Genomic DNA, 23,446 nt, shown 5'->3' on the forward strand with positions numbered 1-23,446 from the left:
AGAGTTCCTTAATAAGACTCCTATAGCTCAAGAAATAAACATTAAAACACCTCTGCATAGCAAAGAAAACAGTGTGAAGAAATAATGGAAAGAACTGAAGAAGATCATTTTAACTTCTCCAACACAGGACTAATGTTCAGAATATACAAATAATTTAAACAACTCCACATTAAAAATAAATAAATAACCCAAACAATAATTGGGAAAATGAATTAAGTGCAGGAATTTCAAAAGAAGTACAAATGGTCAACCACTATATGAAAAAGTGTCTCACATTTTTAGATATCCAGGAAAAACAAATCAAAGCTACAATGAGATTTCAGTTTGCACCATTTAGGATGGCAAGCATCAAGAATGTAAATGATTTAGGACTTCAGCCAGTAAATAAATCTAGAGACTATTATGCCAAGTGAAATTAAAAATACCAAAGGTCCAATGTTCTCTCTGGTATTTGAATCTTAACATAGGGATTAGACAAAGGGGAATGAAGGGAAGGGAGCGGGGAAACGAATAGGAAATATAGTAAAATGAATTGAACAAACTTTTACACAACCACTGTAACTCCACATCATGTACAACCACAAGAATTGAATCCTAATTATAATAAGTTATACTCCATGTTAATATGTCAAAATATACTCTACTGTCATGTATATCTAAAAAGAACAATTTTAAAAAATTTTTAAAAGAATGCAAATGACAATAGAAGCTGGTGAGGATGTAGGGGGAAAGAACTCTTATATACTGCTGTTGGGAATGTAAATTAGTACAAGTAGTACAGTCACTGTGGATATCAGTACAAGGTTTGCAAAAAAGAAAAACAAAACAAAACAAAACAAAAAAGCTAAAAATAGATTTCCAATGAAATCCAGTGATTGAAAAGAATTAAAGTAGCATATTTTATGCATGCTCATGTTTACAGATGCACAATTCACAATAGTCAGGTTATGGAATCTGTCCTGGTGTCCAAAAGATTAATGGAAAAAGAAAATGTGCTACTTATAAACAATGAAGTTTCATTCAGCCATCAAGAAAAAGAAAATATGTCTTTTTCAGAAAAATAGATGATAGTCTAGACCATAATTTTTAGTGCAATAAATTAGATTTAAATATAAAGCATAATTTTCTCTCATATGTGGAAGCTAAAAGAAAAAAAAAAAAAAAAACACAGGAAAAAAGGGACTTCATGAAATCAGAAGGGATACCAGGAGATTAAAAGAAGGGGGTCAGGGGAATGAGGAGGGCAGTTTGTGGGATGTATTGGGGGATGAAATTGATCAAAATATATTTTTATGTAGGCACAAGTAAACCAGCCATTCTGTATAATAAATATGAACAAAATAAAAATCTTTGTTTTTAGGAACAGGTGGCAACATTTTAATATTTAGTAGAAATATTGAATATTAGTATAATAAAGAATATTAGTAGAATAATGAATATACCCCTGGCTAAAGAAATACCACAATCAATAAGATATATGAAAGAATAACTCACAAGTATTTGAAGTTGACATGAGTTATGAATCTTTATGACTCTTTGTATTTGTAATCTTATTTAGTCTTTCAAGAAATCTTCAATACCCACATTTGATAGATAAAGAACATGTGTTTTATAGATTCTTGGGGTTGCACAGCATGTCAGACTGGAATTGAATGTGTTTCAGTTGTGAAAAATCCATATTTTTTTCTTATAAGAAGATATTTCCAAAGAGGATGAAAATGTAAGAATATGTATTTAAATGTTGAATCATTTAATATATTACATGGAGCAACATGTAAGATAGGAAGGGGGATACATATTGAACCAGAACTGAGGAGCAGACATGAGTAATATTGGAGAATATGCATCTCTATATGCCATGAGACTTTAAAGAATTTTAAACTAAAATGATAAGACCTCAACTTCATGATTACATTAAGGGTAGTAATAAGTAGTTTTGAGTATGAAAACATTGGAAATAAATATATTAATGTTACTGCAATCTTTTCTGCAGTAGATAATTTGGTCCTTGACTAGCAGAAAATTGCTAAAAATGTAAAAGAGGAAAAGTGCAGGAGGTTGATATAGGATGTTGGTGTGGAAATTTCATTAAATTTGCATCCTTTGGGAATGAGATGAGTCAATGATAATGGTGCTGTTTTAAAGTCTAGAGGACTGAACAGAAGGTGGTGATTTTATCATGAAGTTTAATATCAAGAAAATCACTTTTTGGAGCAGAAGTTTAAAAGGACTCTAAAAACTGATGTCAAATTTCAAGGAAGATGTTATTAATTATCTGTAAGAAGGAATTGCCTTCAATTATAAAAAAGGAGAACAAGTTTTGTTAATGAGGATCTGACTTATAACTGATGAATAATGAAAAATTTGTTGTTTCTTCTTTTGGAAACATTAAGGAAATTCTATCATTTATCATGAATGTCATATATTTGAATAAAATATTTATGCAGACAATAATTTAATGTTATATAATTAATATTTTCACAAAAAATAATACTGGAAGGTGGAAAGTTGAACAACAGTAGTTTCTGTGGACCGTTCTACATCTTGAGAGTTTATGATTCCCTTCCCCCAGAATGATTCTTGACAGCAAATATATAGTACTTGTATACTATTAAGTTGCAGATTTCAGGTTCTTTGTATTTATATAATGTGAACACACTGGGGATCTGTGAAGGGCTAAATGTGGAGAAAGTGGGAATTGGAATGTTGTAGTAGTGAAACTGTTTTAAAATATGTTGTTGAAATTTATTTCTTGCCATAACCCCAAATTCCTTCCATTGTGCAAGCAGTAGTCACCACATCATGGGAGCTGAACTTTCTTTTACTCTCAGGAGACTCATTATCTCAGATTGCCATTTCTTAAATGCAGTGAATCCTTTAGGTATATTTCCCTAGACTGTACAATTTATTTTCAAAGACACTGTATGAACTAATGACTGAAACCAACTGAATTTACTGAGTGACTCTTAGGCAAAAGTGACCATAATGGGATGATTAATAATTATTTTAATTAATTATTTTTGACTGCTTACCTATGTGTATCAATAGCTCTGTTAGTATGCATGTTGCATGTCTTTTTAAAGGATAATGAATAAATTAATTTTGTTAACTATATTCTGAATATTATACTCCATTTGAACAAACATGATTCTTGTTACGAATATAATGCAATATTATAATCATGTAGGATTATGTCTACAAATTGGTAATTGATGTGGTGTGACCAGGTAATTTTTAAAATTTTTAACCATAGATGGACAAAATACCTTTATTTTTATTTGTTTATTTTTATGTGGTGCCAAATATTAAACCCAGTACCCCTCATGTGCCAGGCAAGCACTCTACCATTAAACCACAACCCTAGCCCCATGACCAGGAAATTTTGATTTGAGAGAGGTATCAGAAAAATTCTTTTAATTTTCAAATAACTGACAGTAATCAAAGTACTTTCACAAACATCTCACTTGAAACCACCAAAAATTATATGACTGTATAAAAACAATGAGATACATTCTTCTAAAATAATCATGATAAAAGGTTGACATATTCTTTATTGTCTAAAAAAACTTGTTAGAACATATTAGATGTAACTACCTGTGTGCTCAATACGAACTTTCTACTAATTATTCATTGTTATTCATGTAATAAGCAATCAAAAGATCTGAAAACAGAACATGCTGATGATTTGGGGCAAATTATTTGCCAAAATATGCCTTTGGATCCCATGACTTAGCTAAAGTCAGTTTTCAGGTTTTTTTTTTTTTTCTTCCAGGATCTAATCCCAGGATGCTGTGTTACATTTACTTATGTTTTCCAATCTCCTCAGTCTTGGTTTCCTTTTTGTCATGACCTTGACATAAAAATGAGGCCACACAGAACAACGAGACTGGGTATACCTGGGCTGGAAGCTGGAGCTATCTTCTGTGATTTCCTGGAAGACACATTTGTGCCAATAATCCTGTCCTTCAGCATTACAAAAAGAAGAGATAAATTGAGCATGTGCATTAGGAATCTACTGCACAAGACTAAATATAAGATGAAGTGGACAAAAATGGAAGTCATCATCAGTATTGATAGAGAGGAGAAATTCATAGGCTAAAGACGCTGGTACTTCCACATAGTGAGGCTCCATTACTATATAAGGAAAGACTGATGTCACCCTTGTTTTTTCATGAAGTTGTATCACAAATTCATGAGTTCTACCTAAATGCCATTTCACAAACTTTGACTTAAAGGTTAGGATTGGAAATGTGAGGATTTCAGAGCTTCTAGCTTACTTTGGGTGTTGTTGACTACAAGAATGGTCATGACAGCTAAGTATTCATTGTCATACCTGATTTTGTCACAGATGATTGTGTAAAGTTAGGTTACCTCTTCTCTTCCCATCAGTTTCCTTTTGCAAAGTGAGTAAATTTATCTCTGTCATACTGCTTAAAATAAAATTGCACACATTACATGTAAATAATTTGAAATATGGAAAACGTTTAAAACAATATCTCTATGAAGGAAGTTTTGTTAGCTGATTTCTGTTTTAGACTACAAATTAAGAAGACTCATGAAAATATGGTTAGGATTCAATAACGTATGTGTTATAATCACAGCACTCTAATGGAAATAAATGTTTAAATGTGTGAAAGAGAATTTATACATCTTATAAGCCAAAACAGGAGAATAGAGGACAGGGAATTTTAAAATTGGAAAAAAAAGATTCAGGTACAGAATGATGTATGACAGATGCCAAAATATGACTTTTTATTCATCTTCCCTCCACCGAGAACCGTTATTTATAATAGCTATTCATATACATGTACAGCTCATATACATATTCATATACATATACATATTCATATACATGTAACAGCTATTCATATACAAAAAAAGCTTTCACAAGTTACATAGTTGAAATGAGAAATTATAGTACCTAGTGTCTCAGAGAAATAAGAAAAAACATTGAGAAGAAGGAGAGTATCGCATTATCAGCATCACTTATTTCCCAAGACCTGAGAGGCAACAAACGAAAAGAGAATACCACTCCAAATGGGGATGAATAATGAAGTGAGCAGTTGATATTGCACCCATCCCTTCTCAAGACAAACCCAGGACCAGGGCAGATCCTGTGATCCCAGGACTCAGTCTAGTCCACAAAAACCCTAGTCCATAGACCAGCACCTACACATCAACCTCTAGGTTGGAAACTATGTGGTCTAGGTCAGATTCCAACACCAGGTCAGGTCCAGGGTCCAGGTTCATCTGTGTGGTTCCAACAACTTCCAGTTGTTATTACCTCATGCTTCACACCTGGTAGAGTGTCTATTATGAAAACAATCAACAGTAACAAATGTTGGCAAGGATGTGAAGAAAAGGGAAATTTCCTCACTGTTGGAGGGAAGGTAAGTCATTTCACTATGGAAAACACTATGAAAATTTCTAAAAAAATTTTTTTATCTACAATATGATGAAAACAAAATCTCACTTTTGAATATGTATCTAAAGCAACTGAAATCCCAATGTCAAAGATACCTTCTGTACATCCATGTTAATTACAACGTTATTCCCAATAGCCAAAATGTGGAAAATTCTGAGTATCTACTGATAAATGAATGAATAAATTAAAGGCATTATGTATGTATATAGGATGTGTGTGTGTGTGTGTGTGTGTGTGTGTGTGTGTGTACACATTAGAATACCTTAGAGAAAAAAAAGAAACCCTGATATCTTGACAACATGGCAAACTGCCATGAATCCCTGAAAACAATAAAAAATACTGCATGTTCTCACTTATATGTGAATCTAAATATGCTGAATTCATAAAAGTACAGACAACTTGAATGCTTCTTGCCATTTGGTCTGGAGATTCAGAAGAAAATGGGAAAATCTTGATCAAAGGAGAAAAATTTTAATTTAACAGGAGATATATTGAGTTGACTTCTACAACATGGTGACTATAATTAATGCCACTGTTTACCTGCAATTTTCTAAATTAAATCACTTACATTTTAAGTGATTTCAATGTACAAAAACGCATATGAAGTGATGAAAATGTTAATCAACTTGAATAAATAAGTTCATATGTGCTTATATCAAGATATATTGTACACCATAAATAAATAGAGGAAAAAGTTTATGTTGTGAAAGATGAGAATGCTGCACAAGTTGTCCAAAGCTATAATGCTATCCACAGGGCCAGATATTTCAAAGTAATAATTTGTGTTTTTTTATTTTAAAAAGTTTGTATTTAAGAAGGCTGCTATAAACTGGAAAAGGGAACAATTCAACAAGAAGATATAATTATAGTAATTATTTATGCCCCAAATGTCAGTGTACTTTAATTACATCAAGACAATATTTACATTAAATCCTGATAGACCTCAATAGAATAATACTGGGGGATTTCAAAAAACCCCTATCACCAATAGATAGGTCATGAAACATAAAATCAAAACAGACATTTCTGACTTTAATATTACTATAAATAAAATAGATCTAACACAAATTCTACAGAATATTTTACCCAAAAGTACCAAATTCAATTTCTTCTCAGCAGTTTATGAAATCTTTTCCAAAACAGACAATATTCTAGGTCACAATGTAAGTCTTAGCAAATACTGAAACACTGATATAATCCCATGCATCCTATCAGATAATAATGGAATGGAACCAGAAATCACAGCAAGAAAATTATGAAAACCATATAAACACATAGCAATTGAATAATACTTTTTAAAACGAGGAATTCGTCATGGAAGAAATTAGAGAAGCTAAGAAGAAATTCTTAAAAACAAAAACAAATAAACAGATAAAACATACAAAAATCTCTGGGACAGTATGAAGGCAGTTCTAAGAGGAATGTTTATAATAGTCATTACCTACATTAAAAAATTATATAAAGATTGCAAATAAATATATTCATGCTATCCCTCAAGGCAATAGAAAAGGAAGAATAAACTAGTTAAAAAAGCAGTAGGTAAAGAGGGGTGGGGGGGTAGGGGGAAGGGAAAAAATAACAGAATGAATCAAACAACATTACTCTATGTAAATTTATGATTACACAAATGGTATGCCTTTACGCCATGTACAAACAGAGAAACAACATGTATCCCATTTGTTTACAAAAAAAAAAAAAAAAGAAAAAAAAAGCAGTAGGATACAGGAAATAATTAGGATCAGAGTCCTAATTAATGAAATTGAGAATAAAAAAATCAATACACAAGATCAATACAACAAGAAATTGGTTATTTGGAATGATAAACAAGATTGATAAATGATAAATCCCTAGCTAAGCTCACCAAAAGAAAGAAACCAAAATTAACAAAATTCATGATGAAAAAGGAAATATCACTTTATACACTTCAGAAATCCAGAGGATCATTAGAAAGTATTTTGAAAATTTACCCACAAATAAACTGGGAACTCTAAAAGACACTGTCAAATTTCTAGACACATAAGACTGGCCCAAATCAAAACAAAAAGATATAGAAAATATAAACAGACTAATATCAAGCAATGAAATTGAAACAGCAATTAAAAACCTTCCAACAATGAAAAATCCAGGACCAGATGGATTCTTATCTGAATTCTACCAGATCTCTATAGAAGATTTAAAACCAGTCTTCCTAAAATCATTTCATGAAATTAAAAGGGAGGGAACATACCCAAATATATTTTATGGAGCCAGTATAACCCTGATACAAAAACCAAAGATATACCAAGAAAATAAAACTATAGACCAATATCCCTGATGAACATAAATACAAAAAATACTTAACAAAATATTAGCAAACCACATTCAAACTTACATGAAGAATATAGTATACCATGATCAAGTGGGTTTCATTCCAGAGAGCAAGATTGGTTCAACATACAAAAATTAATAAAAGTAACTCAACACATAAATAGAATCAAGGACAAGAATCATATGTTCATCTCAGTAGATGCAAAAAAGGCCTTTAAAAAAATCCATCACCCATCTGTTTTAAAAACACCGGAGAAACTATTAGCAAAATATACTTATCTAACCATGTAAAAGGCTATATGTGATAAACCCAAGGGCATTATCATACTGAACAGAGAAAAACTCTTAATGGTTTCTTCTAAAGTCAGGAAGAAGACAAGGATGTCCACTCCCACCATTCCTAGTCAACATAATCCTTGAAACTCTGCCCAGAGTACTCAGGCAAGAGAAAGAAATTAAAGGAATTCAAATGGGAAAAGAAGCCAAATTATCTCTTTGCTGATGACATGATCCTATACATAGAACACCTAAAAAACTCCATTAGAAGACTTCTAGTGCTGATAAATAAATTTAGTAAAGTAGCAGAATACAAGATAAACGTCCATAAATCAATATCTTTCCCATACTCCAGTAGTGATTCTACTGAGGAAGAAATCAGGAAAACTATCCCATTCCATAACAACTAAACTAAAATAAAATACTTGGGAAATAATATTACCAAGGAGATAAAATACTTCTAAAGTGAAAATTATGGAATATGGAAGTAAGAAATTGAAAAGGACTTTAGAAGTTGGAAAGACCTACCATGTTCTTGGGTACATAGAATTAATATTATGAAAATGGTCATGTTACCAAAACATCATACAGATTTAATGTAATCCTATTCAAAATACCAGTGGTATTCTTCACAGATCTAGAAAAATAAGTCCTAAAATTCATTTGGAAGAACAGAAAATCCAGAATAGCCAAAACCTTCTTGAGAAAGAAGAGTGATTCTGGAGGCATCATAATACCTGCTCTCAAATTATACTACAGCACCATAGTAACAAAAACAGCATGGTGTTGGCATCAAAATAGACATAAAGACCAATGCAATAGAACAAAAGACGAAACAAACCCACATAGTTATAGTCGTCTGATCCTTGAAAAAAGTTCCCAAAATATATGCTGGATAAAAGATAAACTTTTCCACAAATGGTACTAAGGAAACTGGATATCCATATGTAGAAAAATGAAACTAGATTCTTTTCTCTCACCCTGCACAAAATACAAATCACAGTGGATCAAAGACTTAGACTAGTAAACTTGCAACTGCTAGAAGAAAACAAAGGGCAAACATTCCACCATATTGGCACAGGCACTGATTTCCTTAACAAGACCCCTAAAGTACAAGAAAAGAAAAACCAATAATTGATAAGTGGGATGGCATCAAATTAGAAAGCTTCCACACATCAAAGGATGTGAGCATGAAGAGAGAACCTGTAGAACTGAAGAAAATCTTTGCCTGCCACTCCTCTGACAGGGATTAATATCCAAAATATGTAAAGAATTCAAAGAATGAAAGAAAGAAAGAGAGAGAGAAGGAAGGAAGGAAGGAAGGAAGGAAGGAAGGAAGGAAGGAAGGAAGGAAGGAAGGAAGGGACCTAATCAAGAAGAAATGGGCAAAAGAACTAAACAGACATTTCTCAAAACAAAAAAATGCATATGACCAACAAATATATGAAAAAAATGTTCAGCATCTGTAACAATCAGGGAAATACAAATCGAAATTACATTAAGATTTTATTTCACTCCATTCATAATGAAAATTATCAAGAATACAAATATATTCAGTATTGGGGAAGATATGGGGGGAAAGTACACTTATACATTGTTGGGACAACAAATGATTGCAACCAGTCTAGAAAACATAATGGAGATTTCTCACAGAATTACAAATGAAACCAAAAGGTGACTAAGTTATCCCACTCCTACTCCAGTATTTATCCCAAAGAATTAAAATCAGCATACTATAGAGATTTGGCTATATCAATGTTTCCAGCAGCACAACTCACAATAGCCAAGATATGGAATCAGCCTGGGTGCCCATCAGTAAATGAATGGATTAAGAATTGTGTTTTACTCAGCCATAAGTTTTGGTGTTTGTCAGCACTTAATAGAGAATATCATACTAAGTGAAATAGCCAGATTCAAAAAAAAAAAAAAAAAATCAAGGGTTGAATGTTTTCTCTGATATGTGGAAGCTACAGCAACGTCTTGGGGTAGGGCATGAAGGGTTGGATATCATAATGATTTAGGGAAGATCAGTAGAATACTGAGGATACTGAGGTTGAGGGAGGACAGGAAAGGGGAAGAAATGTAGAATGAAATTGACAAAATTACAGTATGTGCATGTAGAAAAGTATGAAAGGGAATTCTGTCTACATGTGAGTCTACAAAGCATCAATTAAAAATAAATAAATAGAAAGTGGAAGATAGACCAGTAGAGTAGAGGAAGGGGAATTTGGGGGGTGGGGAGAAGCAAGGGAAAGGGGGATAATGAGGGACTGAAATGGAGTAAATTAAATTCCATGTATGTTTGATCATGCCAGGATGAACCCAACTATTAGGTACAATATAATGCACCAACAAAAGAAAAAAAGACAAAAAATGAATACTATCTATGTACTTTGAAACGAATTTGTATTCACGTGTTATTTTACTCTATATACTCTTTATTATTGCCGAAGATCTTTTTACATACACAATTACTGCTTCTCAATTTCATGGGTAGTAGGTTAAGGACAAAGGAGCACACCGCCCCCCCCACAATAGTTCAGGTCAAGCTGGAGATTAAGGTAGAGTCACATACACAATAAAAGAATAACTGAACTGAATCAGCTCAATTACAAGCCACATAGAAAACTGAAGGTGATTTTGGGGTGTAGTTTTATTGTATAATGTAGGAATTAGTATTTGAATTAATTATAGCTAAATTTTAATGGCCTCAAAGATCATAGCTAACAATTGCCTTACAGAAAAAATTCAAGCGTTGCCAAGATGCTACTTTATATTGAATTCTTCTTTATTCAGTAGTCCATTCCAGTTTATATGACAAACAATTAAAAGGGTGACAATCATATTTCACTTATTTTAGATGGAGGTGGGTGATAATATAGACAAAAATATTTCTTATATAAGATACATTTCTTTATTTGGAAAATATATAAGTTGGCTTTCATAATATAATTGGTAACTACAAATATTAGAAAACTTTTCCATAAGACAGTATTAATAACAAATTTTCGCAATTTATTTTCAAGTGATTATTTTAAAAATGTATTGGTTTCTAGTTATTACTGGAGGCTAGTTCTCCACCAGCTTCATATATTCTCTATAGTTGTTTCACTATTTGGTGCTCTAAGCACTTACTTTACATGATTATATGCGACCTGTGATGATCATTACTTGACAAGCTATCAGCACTTCCAAGCACCTTCTATACTTACATATTTCTTACTGCCATCCAAAAAAGAAAAAAAAAGAAGAAGGAGGATATAAAATAACTACTTCTGGTGCATACTGCACAGGTGTTTTTGCTACAATTTATGAATTTATCCATACTGTGATAGGAAAAATGCAAATTAAAATTATCCCCAAATTTACTCTTCAACACAGTATAGCAGTTTTGGAGAAAAAGAAATTCATTTGTTTTACTACATGTTTATCTAAATCACAGATATAAAATAAAAGTATTCCTAGAAAAAAATAAAAAGTACACATTCTAGAGATTTTTAAGTTAATGATAGCATCTTTCCATCAGAATTAAAAACAAAATTCTCTTTCACATATATTTAAAACCAGCTCCATACATCATTCTCAATTAAGAAAATACTTTGGACTCTAGGATTGTGATGTGGAAGAGAACTCACTGTTGGTGGTTGATCCTTAATTTAATGACTCTGTTCTCCACAGTAAATGGTATTCATGCAGATTGCTTTGATTTGTATCTGTTAGAAAGAACTGCGTTGCCTTTCAAGAGTAGTTGCTTAGTAAATGCTGACTGAGTGAAAGGGTGGTGGATGAATGGATGGACAGATGAACCATTGGTGAAGAGATGCACCATTACACTGTGAATGTCACAATCAGACAGGTTATTCTCGCCCCATTAATCTCTTAACTGCCCCTCTCACATCTTTGTTTCTGAGGGTATAGATGAGTGGATTGAGGCTAGGTGTGACAACAGTATAAAAGAGGGCAATGAACTTGCCTTGGTCTTGAGAATTTTCTGATGGAGGCTGGAGATACATGCACAAGGCTGGAATGTAAAACAGGGAAACCACCATAAGATGGGCTCCACATGTCCCAAAGGCTTTCTGAAGTCCAGTAGTTGACTGCATCCTCAGGACTGCCTGAGCAATGGCACCATAGGACGTCAGAATGAGGATGAGAGGCATGAGAGCAAACAGAGAGGTTGTGACCATGATGGTCAGTTCATTAGCATGAGTGTCAACACATGATAATTGCAGGAGTGCTGGTACTTCACAGAAGAAATGATCCACTTGTCGATTTCCACACAGGGGTACCCAGAGGATAAAGAGGGAATGGACTGCTGAGTTGGTAAATCCACATGCCCAAGAAGCCACAGCAAGCAAGTGGCAGAGTCGAGGGTGCATGAGGACAGTGTAATGCAAGGGTTTACACACAGCCACATAACGGTCATAGGACATCACCATCAACAGGATACACTCTGTTGTTCCTAACGCAAGGACAAAGTAAAGTTGAACCATGCAACCTGCATAAGATATGGTCTTCTCTGGGCCCCAGAGGTTCACCAGCAGTTGTGGGATGGAGCTGGTAGTATAGCAGAGATCCAGGAAAGAGAGGTTTGAGAGGAAGAAGTACATGGGAGTGTGGAGATGGGAATCCAGGTATGACAAGATGATGATGAACATGTTTCCTGTCAGTGTCATCAGGTAGAATATCAAGATAACCACAAAGAAAACTACTTCCAGGTGAGGCCAATTGGAAAAACCCAATAAAACGAAGTAGCCTTTGGAGGTAACATTAATCATTTCCATTGTTAACCATTTTCTGTTACCTGGGGGGAGGAAATCATATAAACTCACAAAAAGTGGTGAATTGCTTCTAAGAATCCAGGAAAATGTGAAAAGGAACAAGTCAATAACAAGGCCATGCCTCTCTTCAAGATTTGTACAATTTGAGTATGAAATAAAACTATTCCAATAATCAGCTAAACAACTTATGAATCTTTAAGTTCATTCTGATACAAAAACTTAAAAAGTGAAGTTTGAAGAAAAAAGAGAAAGCTCTTCCATGAGCTAGCAGCCTATTTATAAATATAAAAGGAATAATTTAGAAAATATGTGAATGCAAAATTAGTGGACAAATATTTGGTGAAGGAGAGGTTATTTACATCTCTACAAATTACTTGCTAATTACAAAGTAAAAACTTTACATTTGAAGAACCTGGTGGACACGCCCACTACCATGAGATGAATGCCAGCCTCAGAGCAGTACTGAGTGAAACCAACCTCATGTGGTAGCTGATGAGATGCTCTCGACAGGTCATGATGTCCATCAGTGAGATTATTTCCAAAAATACACAGTCTAATTCTTTTTTTAAAAATATGTTTTAGATGTCGATGGATCTATATTTTATTCATTTATTTATATTCAATGCTGAGCATTGAACCCAGTGCCTCACACATGTTAGGCAAGCACTCTACCACTGAGCCACAACCCTACACAGTCTGATTCTGAGAATAAAGAAACACGACACAAACTGAACCAGAGAAAAAAATAATATGCCAGGGTTCTTTGAAAATGTTGAGGTCACTAAAGGCAATGAAGATTGATGAGTGGGCCTATATTAAAGGAGATCAATAAGGCAGAATGTGTGTGGGTCCTACACTTGAAAAAAAAATAGTGATTGACAAAATTGTTGAGACACTTGTAGAATTCTAAATTTAGAATAAAACTGTGTTTGTTTCATGTGCTGGAAATTGAATTCAAGGGTGTTTGACTAAGCTACATCCCCAGTCCTTTTTATTTTGTGACAGGATCTTACTAAGCCACTGCTAAGGCTATCCCTGTTAATTATTTTTATTTTGTTAACTGTACAGAGTTTATTTAAAATATCATCCATGCTCTTCAAAAATTAACACTAAAAGACCTAGTGGTAAAGGAACACAACATCTCCAATTACCCTCAAATGTTCCAGAAAAAGTGATGGATGGTAGATATGTAGATGATAGGTAGATATTAAATAGGTAGGAAGATGATAGATGATTATAGGCAGACAGATATGAGGTAATTAGGTAGATGATAGATACATATATAAAAAGTTGCATGATAAAACAAAGCTCTTCAGGGGAAATTATTAACTATTATATAATCTGGATGAAGGAAAATGGCATTCTTTGTACTGCTTTTTATAATTGTTCTATAAGTTTGAAATATTATCGTAATAAAATGTTATCAAGTGAAAATGCAAGATAATTTCATATTTCATCCAGATATTTTCCTTTCCATATGAAAAGTAGCTTCCTAAGAGTAGCTTCCTGCCAAGTTCTTCTCACACATCCTATGGTAAGTGGTAATTAGTAAGTTAATGCTAACGGAAGAAATGCCTAGCCTAGATAAGAAACAAACCAAATAATTCAGGTTTTTTTTTTGAGTATTTTCAAGTTCTTTTCATTTATGTGGACAGTTTCACAAAACAAACCAAATAATTCAGTTTTCTTTTCAGCATTTTCAAGCTCTTTCCATTTATGATGAAAAGACAGAAAATATTTTCAAATTTAGTAGTGATTTCAAATTCTTTTGTAGAGAGAGAGATATTTAGCCTCACTAGATATGCTTAAGAAAGAACTTTATATTCTAAATTGTTCACCTCCACTTATAGCTTATCTCTTAACAGTAAAATAAAATATAAATATGATGCCTACAAAAACACAGATACACATGGGTATTTGTGATGTGAAAGAGATAGAAAACTGGAGAAAAGAATGTTAGAATGATTAATAAAGGATGCGTAGATATAACTAAATCTGTAAAGAGAAATTTTTAGGGAAAGAATGATCAAAAATCCAATGATGAAGCACAGTGGGAAGGAAAGGTATGAGACAGAATAATGAGGTGGAACCTAAGGACAACGCACAGAATTGGAAGCATGTCCATCACTGGGTTGAGAAATCTGAAACAAAGGACCTGAGGAAGGTTTACATATGATGTCCATTTGCCACAGTGTTTAAAAGTTAATCATAAATTTAAATTAACATGTATTTTTAGTTTTAATTTACCAGTTTAGAGAAGAATTGTGAATATTTAATAAAAGAATCAAAAGGATTTTGTCATTTAAAATATTGGACCTAGGAAATGTTATGCTTCTGTTGAAAAAAAAAATATTTTCACAAACGGTTATGCCTCTTGGGTGATTCTTTTCCTTTTGTGGGTTTTTAATCATTTGTTGGAAACATCAATATATCCTTTTGTTTCATGATTATTGTGATGAGACAGTAAATATCCACCTTTCCTTGGAATTCTTTGCCTGCTTCAACGTTAAACAGTCCCTCTTTACTTCTTTCATGGCCATTACTTCCTAATAAGCTCTAGCACAAGAATAAAGAAATCACAGTAGAGCCACCTTTGTTTTAGTTCATGTTTTATAAATGAAACTCTGATAAAAGACATCAGGAGTGGAGAACTGGTTCAATTTCAGCAGGAAATTGAGAACCATTCAATTTGATTCCAAGGCTTTAAGACGGATTCAGATCTTATAATCCGTAATAGAATTTATCATGCAGATGAATCACTAACCAGTTATTACATTAATCTATTCTGTAACTCAGTAAACATCTAGGATAGTCAGTTAGAACATTAAAAATAAAGCATTGAAAATGCTATAGTTCAATCAAATGATAACAATAGTCAACTAGCAAATCATGAAGATTCCTTCACTTACAGGTCATTGCCATTTCAGGGATGATGACAATTTTCCCAGAGGTATTTTTAACATTTCCTCAGAAGGGGAAACACTACTTCATGAAAAGTATGGACTCAAATGTTGTAGTTAATTCCCCTCATAAAGATGTAGCTTTCTTGCTTTCATACAGTTGCCTCCATGCCTTAGTACTAAAACAAAGTGGCTTATATCTTTATTAATATATGGACTTTCTTTAGCATTCTTGTAAAGACAGCTTAGAAAGGGATATGAAATAAGGGACAAAAAATACAAGGAAGAAAGGGTAGTAAGTCAGTTTAATTTTCTTTTAATTGGAGGGGAAGGAAATAAAGACCTTACCAAAACTCACTTTAAAGGCTTAGGGGTAATTCTCCACTAGGTTTAGAAGTCAGCATTATAGAGGTAAACCTGGTCACTTTTTCTCATCCTTTTATCATTGACCAACATTGGATCCTGATTCATTTCTTTCACACTCTTACCTAGTATTTAAGGAGTACTTGAACAAATTCTTTTCACTTCCATCCTTCCTGTGCCTGCCCACATTCCCTGTGTGTTGTCATTCCCATCTGTCCCTCAACACATGTCGATGATCTGATTGCCGATGCTGGTCTCTCTGAAGTCATCAGCATAAGTGGCTGCCTGTACTTCAGATTCTCATCTAGTATTTCAGGTTACTAAGGTAGAGTTCGAAAGGAACTGTGATTATTATTGCTACAAAATAGAAAGTCAGAAGGAGAAACTCATTAGAATAAGGATGGACCTTTATTCTAAAAGCAAATGGACTCTTTGTAGAAACAAAAGAATAACGTTTCTTGATTTCCTTAGGCAATTGGGATGGTAAATCCCAAAGTGTCAATTAATGCCCTTCAAGGAATTGTCCAGGTTAGAAAACTTTCCCAGGAATGCCATTAGCATGATACCAAACTGTTTTACTAAGAAGATAATAAGTCTATATTCTGATCATGATTGAGAAAAATCCTTTCAGTTATACTTACCAGAAAGAGAATAGATTGTGTTGAGTTAGCTGAATTTTTTTTAACCTAATTCTTCATCTTCTCAGGGATAAAATTTGAGTGATAATTTCATAAGTAATATAATTTTGGGGTTGGAGAAGGTATGATGTACAAAAAAATTAAAACTAACTAATTTATCTTTGCCTTGATTAATTTGAATTTTTTGTGTCTACTTGATATGTCTAAAATCCAAGTCCAGGTACAATGCTGCAAATGCATTGAAAATAATCTTTGAAAATCACTCATCCATCAAACAGAGGGTCACTACCCAAACTCAAACAATGAATAAAACTACTTAATATTTCCAAAATATTTATATCTACAATTTTTCTTAAATCTTGTCAAAATATATAAAGAAGTAAAGCTAGCTGCATTTACTATTGATGCTCGTCCACATCAATAATTGTCTCAGTTTTAAAAAAGGAGGCCATGAGTTTATAATTGCATGAATATTTAAAAATTGTTACATTGTTTCATCTAATAGACTCCATTTTTGCCAAAGAAAATACTGGTATGGAAATCATATCACATTATATGATTGCATTTACAAAGTAATTTTAAGTGATGTGCTATTTTCCTTTGTATTTAATGGAAGTAACCAAAAAATGGTTTTTGGTTTAAGTAGTCTTGTTTTTTGTGAAAACTCAGTGTCAATGTTTTTTAGCTTGCACACAGGAGAAGAACATGTGGCATTTTCCTAAATGCAGAGTGGTGGTTGGGAAGGGTAGGAGAATGAGTGGATAAAGAGAGGTTACATTTAATTAGTGCAAACTGTATGCATGTGTTATAATATCATGATGAGCCATTAACATTTACAATGAATACATGTTAAACAATAATGAAATAAATTAGAGGTTTTAAAACTAATTGTAAAAATATGTAAGTATTGTTCAGAGGGCCTAAAGCATAATTATTCAAAATATGTTAGTTGGTCATTATAATGAATTTTAATAGGAATGGATAGTTTAACAAAAAAAAACACATTATTTCTTCTTGATTTAAATAAGAAATATTAAAAATAAACACCAATGTTCCCACTATTCAGAACATCAGCCATAACTTTTTTGTCATGTTTCTTTACAGTATGTTTTGCCCACAAAATATCACAGATAAATTTCATGTCACCTTCAGCTACCACTTACTTACCCAATACCTAATTCAGAGAGAAGAACTACCATGAGCTTGCTATGCATCATTGCTGTTCACTTTGACATATATTATAACTGAAAGATGCAAAAATTTAATTATTAATATGACTAAATTGTTATATATTCATATAATTAAGTCCCTTATTTTATTTAGGTTAAATTTAACCACATACCAGGACCTGTGAATACTAGCAGAACTCACTCAGCTATTAAAGTCTGAGAGAAGTCTAAACCACCTGGGTCATAGCAGAATGTACCCATTTGCCAACATTCTTCATGTTGTTCTTGGTAGTCTTGAAAATTGTTATTCTTTGCCAGTCTAATGGATACCAGACAATATTAAAGTTTTAGGTTCAATATTATGAACTTGTTGGGGAAACATGAGTTTATAACATGATTTATTTATAGTAAGATATTTCTAAAGCAGCAGGCCTGCATTATGTTTTCAGCAATATACTGGGGGGGTAATGTACATTATGTGACTTTCAAAGACTCTGACTCTTGGTTAGTTTCATAATCAATATTCACTCTCAAGATATGAAACCAGTGCATTATATTTTAAGGTTAAGACTGTAAATTGTAGACAGGAAATTATATTTGAAGAAACATAATGAATGGCATCAATTGATCTCTGTAGGCTTCTGGTAAATTGAATGCTTTGTCTATGAATTAGAGAGGATGGTAAGCTATTTATGGATGGAGGCTCAATTGGAGTTGAGTTTTAGAAATTGGTGTTTACTTATTGCTCAATATGGTTTCCTTTTCCCATTCCTTCCATTTTTATAAGCTGTCAGAAAAACTACACACTCCAAGAGTGAGAACACACACCAGTGATATAAAGTACAAGGTTACCACTGAGATTGTGATAGGACAGGGAAGAACATTACAGAGGTGCTGGAAGAAGGTGTTCACTTCTTATCCTTTCAAGATAAATGTTAGACATACTACGCAAAAGAAAAGAGAAAATTGGAAGGATATGTAAAATTAATCCCATCTTCTGCCTTCTAAGTTATTGTCTGATCAGTTATAACCTTATTGGGTTCATTTATTGACTAGATTCAATAAGGTCAGGTTTATAAACATTATTTATTTAACTTACCATTACCATTATCATTAAAGTTCAGTCTTGGCCACGATAAAAGTGATCAGTAGAGTGACAACCTTTGGGTTATATATGAGTGAAAAAAATGGGAAATTTGAATCTGTTCTAACTGTATTATATTTATATGTCATATTTTCTTTATCCATTCATTAACAGGCACTTAGGCTGATTCCAAACTTGGCTTTGAGGAGTATGCTACAATAAACATGGTCATGCTGTTATCTCTATATTATGCTCACTAAAAAAGTGAAGATGGAAAATTTTTAATTTTTTCCCCTGGTAGGCAGTCATATTTTGAAGGACATTTTGTATGCCTGACAGAATGAAATAAAGACCTAAAATGTTAGTAATTATTAATAACTAAAACAATCCCCCTACAAGTTATACATTTACAATGTCATAATTGTTTAATGTCTCTGTTCAGCCTTCTGGTCAAATGTACTCCTTTCCTCATGGTTTTTGCAGTTTGGAATTGTTATTAATTGTGTCCTTTTCACAGACTTATTTTCCTAAAAGAGAAAACAAAACTATAACAAATGTAAAAGAACAGTAACATCTTTGGAAAGTTGCACTCTGGCAGGTGATCTCAGTCTAGATCTGATTCTCATTGTGATTTCCCTTACATTTTATTTGCTCCCTCTCCTGAGAAAGAACATTTTCCTTGCTTTCAGCTTAGGTTTCCAGATCTGCATTCCAATTTTTTTTTTTTTTTCTTTTCAGGCTATCATCACATTTTCATTACTAAGCATGTGCCTCCAATGTTACACAGTCTGACTTGAGGCAGAGAAGATCATAATGATCTCTATCTAGGTTTGCCAGCAACGCTTCCATTGGGGAGCATGGAGTGTATCTTCCTGGCTGTCAGATATATGGAAAATGTGCTGCAGTCTGCAAAACCCTGCCTTGGCTGGCATCACATGCCCACATATTTGGCAATGCTTTCATGTTAGTAGTCGATAAACAGATGCTGCCTGACTGCGGGGGTACTCTGGTCCTTGAGGCCTTTTATTCTTTGTGACCTTCATTCTCATCCTCATCTAAGTTCATTGCAAGTAGTGACTTATATTTCATGAAATCATCTGCTGGAGGAAAGAAAGCCTTCAATATTTGTATTTCCCTTCCATGAGTTTCTTCTACGCTACCACAAGACAGATGATAATTAGACAACCATATAGAAAAATAGACATAGTTATAAACCATAAGCATGGCTATCTCTCCAGAAAACAAGACTTTATTGGCAAAAGTAGAGTGACTTCTCTCCTTTTTTCCATGTAATTCTCATCCTACATCAGTATTATCATCAATAAATACATGGAAAACCAAGGGTGTAAATGTATCCATGAAGACAAATTTTAAGTGGTAGATGTCTATTTTGTTAGCTGTCTTTTAGCCTATGCACTATATATGGTGCTAGACGTGGTGTTATGAAGATGAGCTCTTTGAACTGGCAGATGAAAGAAGTACTTCATGAGATGGGTAATGTGATGTTTATCTATTAAAAAATAGTGAAGTATTCCTGAGTTGATTGTCACCCATACTTGTGCATCACTCATGGGTGAAAAGGAGACTCTAGTTTGGTTGACTGGAATGACTGCCCTTGTGAAGGAATGACTTGTACTATAGACACTAGATGTTTGTTTCTGCTCTGCTTCAAGCCATGTTCTTTACATTCATGTGAATTGTTTAGAAAACCACAGAGCAGATGGAAGTGATGTGATTGTAAAAATCAACCATTTCATGATCTATATGAAGTTATCAGCTCAGCTGGAACATTATTCTTCCACCTCTGTTTTTTTTTTTTTAATCATACTTTCATTCATGGTAGCACACACTGTGCTCTCTGTTGTCAACGAGGAAATCACAAAGGAAATTAAAAACATTTGAATACTAGCAAACCAAAATGAAAATGCAAATTACCAAAATGTGTAGGATGTAGCTAAATTAGTACTTAGATAGAAATTTGTAGGTTTAAATACTTGGAAAAATCTGGAAGTGTTTAATATGATTTTAGTTTCCACTCTAAAAGACTAGAGAAGAAGATCAATTAAAGCCTCAGGAAAGGAAATAAAGAATACATATAAAAGCAGAAAATTTGAAACACAAAACGAAATAACTAAAATCAAAACATGAATTCAAAATTTCTTCCCTTGGAAAAATGAGGAAAATTAAAAATGTTTAACTCAAAGCATGGAGAAATGCAAACTACCAAATCCAAAATAAGAAAAGGAATTGCTGTATTTCCTATAATTATTTATAAAATAATAAAAGTATATTTTGAACACCAAATTTGATAACTTAGATGAAAACAACTGATTATTTGAAATATAAATAACCAAAATAGATATGAAAAGAAATAAGAATATGAAATTCTACATTAATAAAACATAATAAAATGCTTAATTTAAAATATTCCTAAATGCCTATATTTGTTAACTCTTTTGCTCACTTAAGAATAAATAATACCAATCTTAAAAAGACTACATAAATATAGAAAGAAGAGAACATTTCATGAGCATTAGAGTGGTGCACAGACTATTACTATTAATTTTTACATAATTATAAAAACATGGAATATAATTTGCTCTAATTCAGTTCCCAGTACTTCCCTTCTCCTCCTCTCCTCCTTCCCCTGTTCCCTTACTTCTATTCTACTGATCTTTCTACTACTTACTTACAGTTTTTAGTTTTCATCAGTGCCTTCTGGATATACATGATGGTGAGATTCACTTGGTACATTCATGTATGTACATAGGAAAGTGAGGTAAGATTCATTTTGCTGTTCTTCCTTTTTTCCATTCCTCCTACCTCCCCGTCAATTCTTTTCTTGTACTTCACTGATCTTTCTTCTATTTTGATTCAATGCTTCCTGAAAGGAACAAGGCTGCAGCCATTTCTTCCCTGATTCTGTCACCCCAACACACTCACCATTTTACAATCTAGATTGTTAACTTCCTCGTCAGTCATTGGTCCAGTTAGCCCACAGGATTCCACTACTTAAGGGTAGTTCCCCTGCCATTTGCACCCTTTTTCTCTCTCTTTCACCCTTAAGGGCAGGTACTCTGGTTCGTCTGCTTATTAAAATCTCTTGCGTGAGTGCCTGCGTCCGGAGTGGCTTTCTGGGTTCTTTCAACTACAGCAGAATCCCTATACTGATTGCTGGGGGAGAGCTCCGGGCTGATGGGGTACTCTTTCCTGGGAAGCAGGGAGAGCTCCAGATTGACAGGGATTCTTTCCTAAGAGGATTCTTTCCTAATCGATGACTGAAGGGGCTCCGGACTTCTATAACTGATGACCATCACGACTTAGGAGCCCTAGGTGACCCTTACAGTGGCAGGCAGGCAGTTCCCTTTCCTTATAGATACTGGAGTCGCCTTTTCAGTGCTGTGGGAGTGTTGGGGCCCCACTTCCCCTACCAAATCCTCTGTTGTCATGGTAAAGGGAAAACCATACCATTCCCTACAAACCCCTCTGATAAGTTACCACATTGGACAAATCTACTTCACTCATTCCTTTTTGATAAATCCTATGTGCCCCATTTCCCTCCTGGAAAGGAACAGTCTCATCAAATTGGGTGCCTCTATTTCCTTCTCACCCACCATGCCTCCACCAAGACTCCTCTGCTCTTCTTCTCCTCATGACCTTGCAGGAACAAGGTCTTCATATCCTGAGTCTTCATATCCCCTCCTCCCTCCCTTGTTGACGCCAAGGTCTAGGACACCCACACACTCTCCCCTGTACTCATTAACCTGAAGGACCCAACATCCTACCCAGCCCAGGTCGAATATTTCCTTCCCCAAAGGAGCCTCTTAGGGTTTCAATCAATCATCCAGGATTTAAGGCAGAAAGACTTCCTGTACCCCACCAATTCACTTTATAATACTCCCATCCTGACTGTTCAAAAACCTAATGGATCTTACTCTTTGCTGCAAGATCTCCACATCATCAACTTGGCAGTTGTCCCCATCTTCCCCATGGTGCCCAATCTCTACACCTTGCTTTCCTCTACCCCTCCTTCACCACAGGCTTATCGGTGCTAGATTTGAAGGACAATTTTTCACTGTCCCTCTTCATCCTGACTCGCAGGATCTCTTTTCTTTCACCTGCACTGACACTTTCACTCAAGTTTCTTCACAGCTGACCTGGAATTTCAGGACAGGTCTCACCTCTTTGGCCAAACACTGTCTCATGATCTTGCTTCTCTTACTTTCGTTTACTCCTCTCTCTTACAGTATATTGATGATCTTCTTCTATGTAGTTCCTCTCTCAAGAACTCCCAAGGAGACACTATTAAGCTTCTAAATTTTCTGACAGAGGGTGTAGGGTCTCTCCAGCAAAGATACAGCTTTCCCAGCCTCAGGCTGTTAGGAGTCAACCTCTCACCTGGATTTAAGGCCATCACCATAGAAAGAAAAGCATTATTGCAGAACATGCCTACTTCATCAGGAAGAAATCTTTTCCTTTTTAGGGCTAGCAGAATATTTACGA

General features: G+C 33.9%; 1 protein-coding gene across 1 annotated transcript; it reads right to left on the minus strand.

The window, feature by feature from the left end:
• Nucleotides 1–11,865: 11,865 nt before the first annotated feature.
• On the minus strand, nt 11,866–12,792 carry LOC306666695 (olfactory receptor 2J3; the record flags this gene model as incomplete). Its single annotated transcript, XM_079148917.1, has 1 exon — nt 11,866–12,792. One exon carries the CDS (start codon nt 12,790–12,792, stop codon nt 11,866–11,868), a length of 927 nt encoding a protein of 308 aa, XP_079005043.1.
• Nucleotides 12,793–23,446: the final 10,654 nt, after the last annotated feature.

This window comes from Sciurus vulgaris (genome assembly GCF_902686455.1).
Source record: "Sciurus vulgaris genome assembly, chromosome: 7".
Classification (NCBI taxonomy): domain Eukaryota; kingdom Metazoa; phylum Chordata; class Mammalia; order Rodentia; family Sciuridae; genus Sciurus; species Sciurus vulgaris.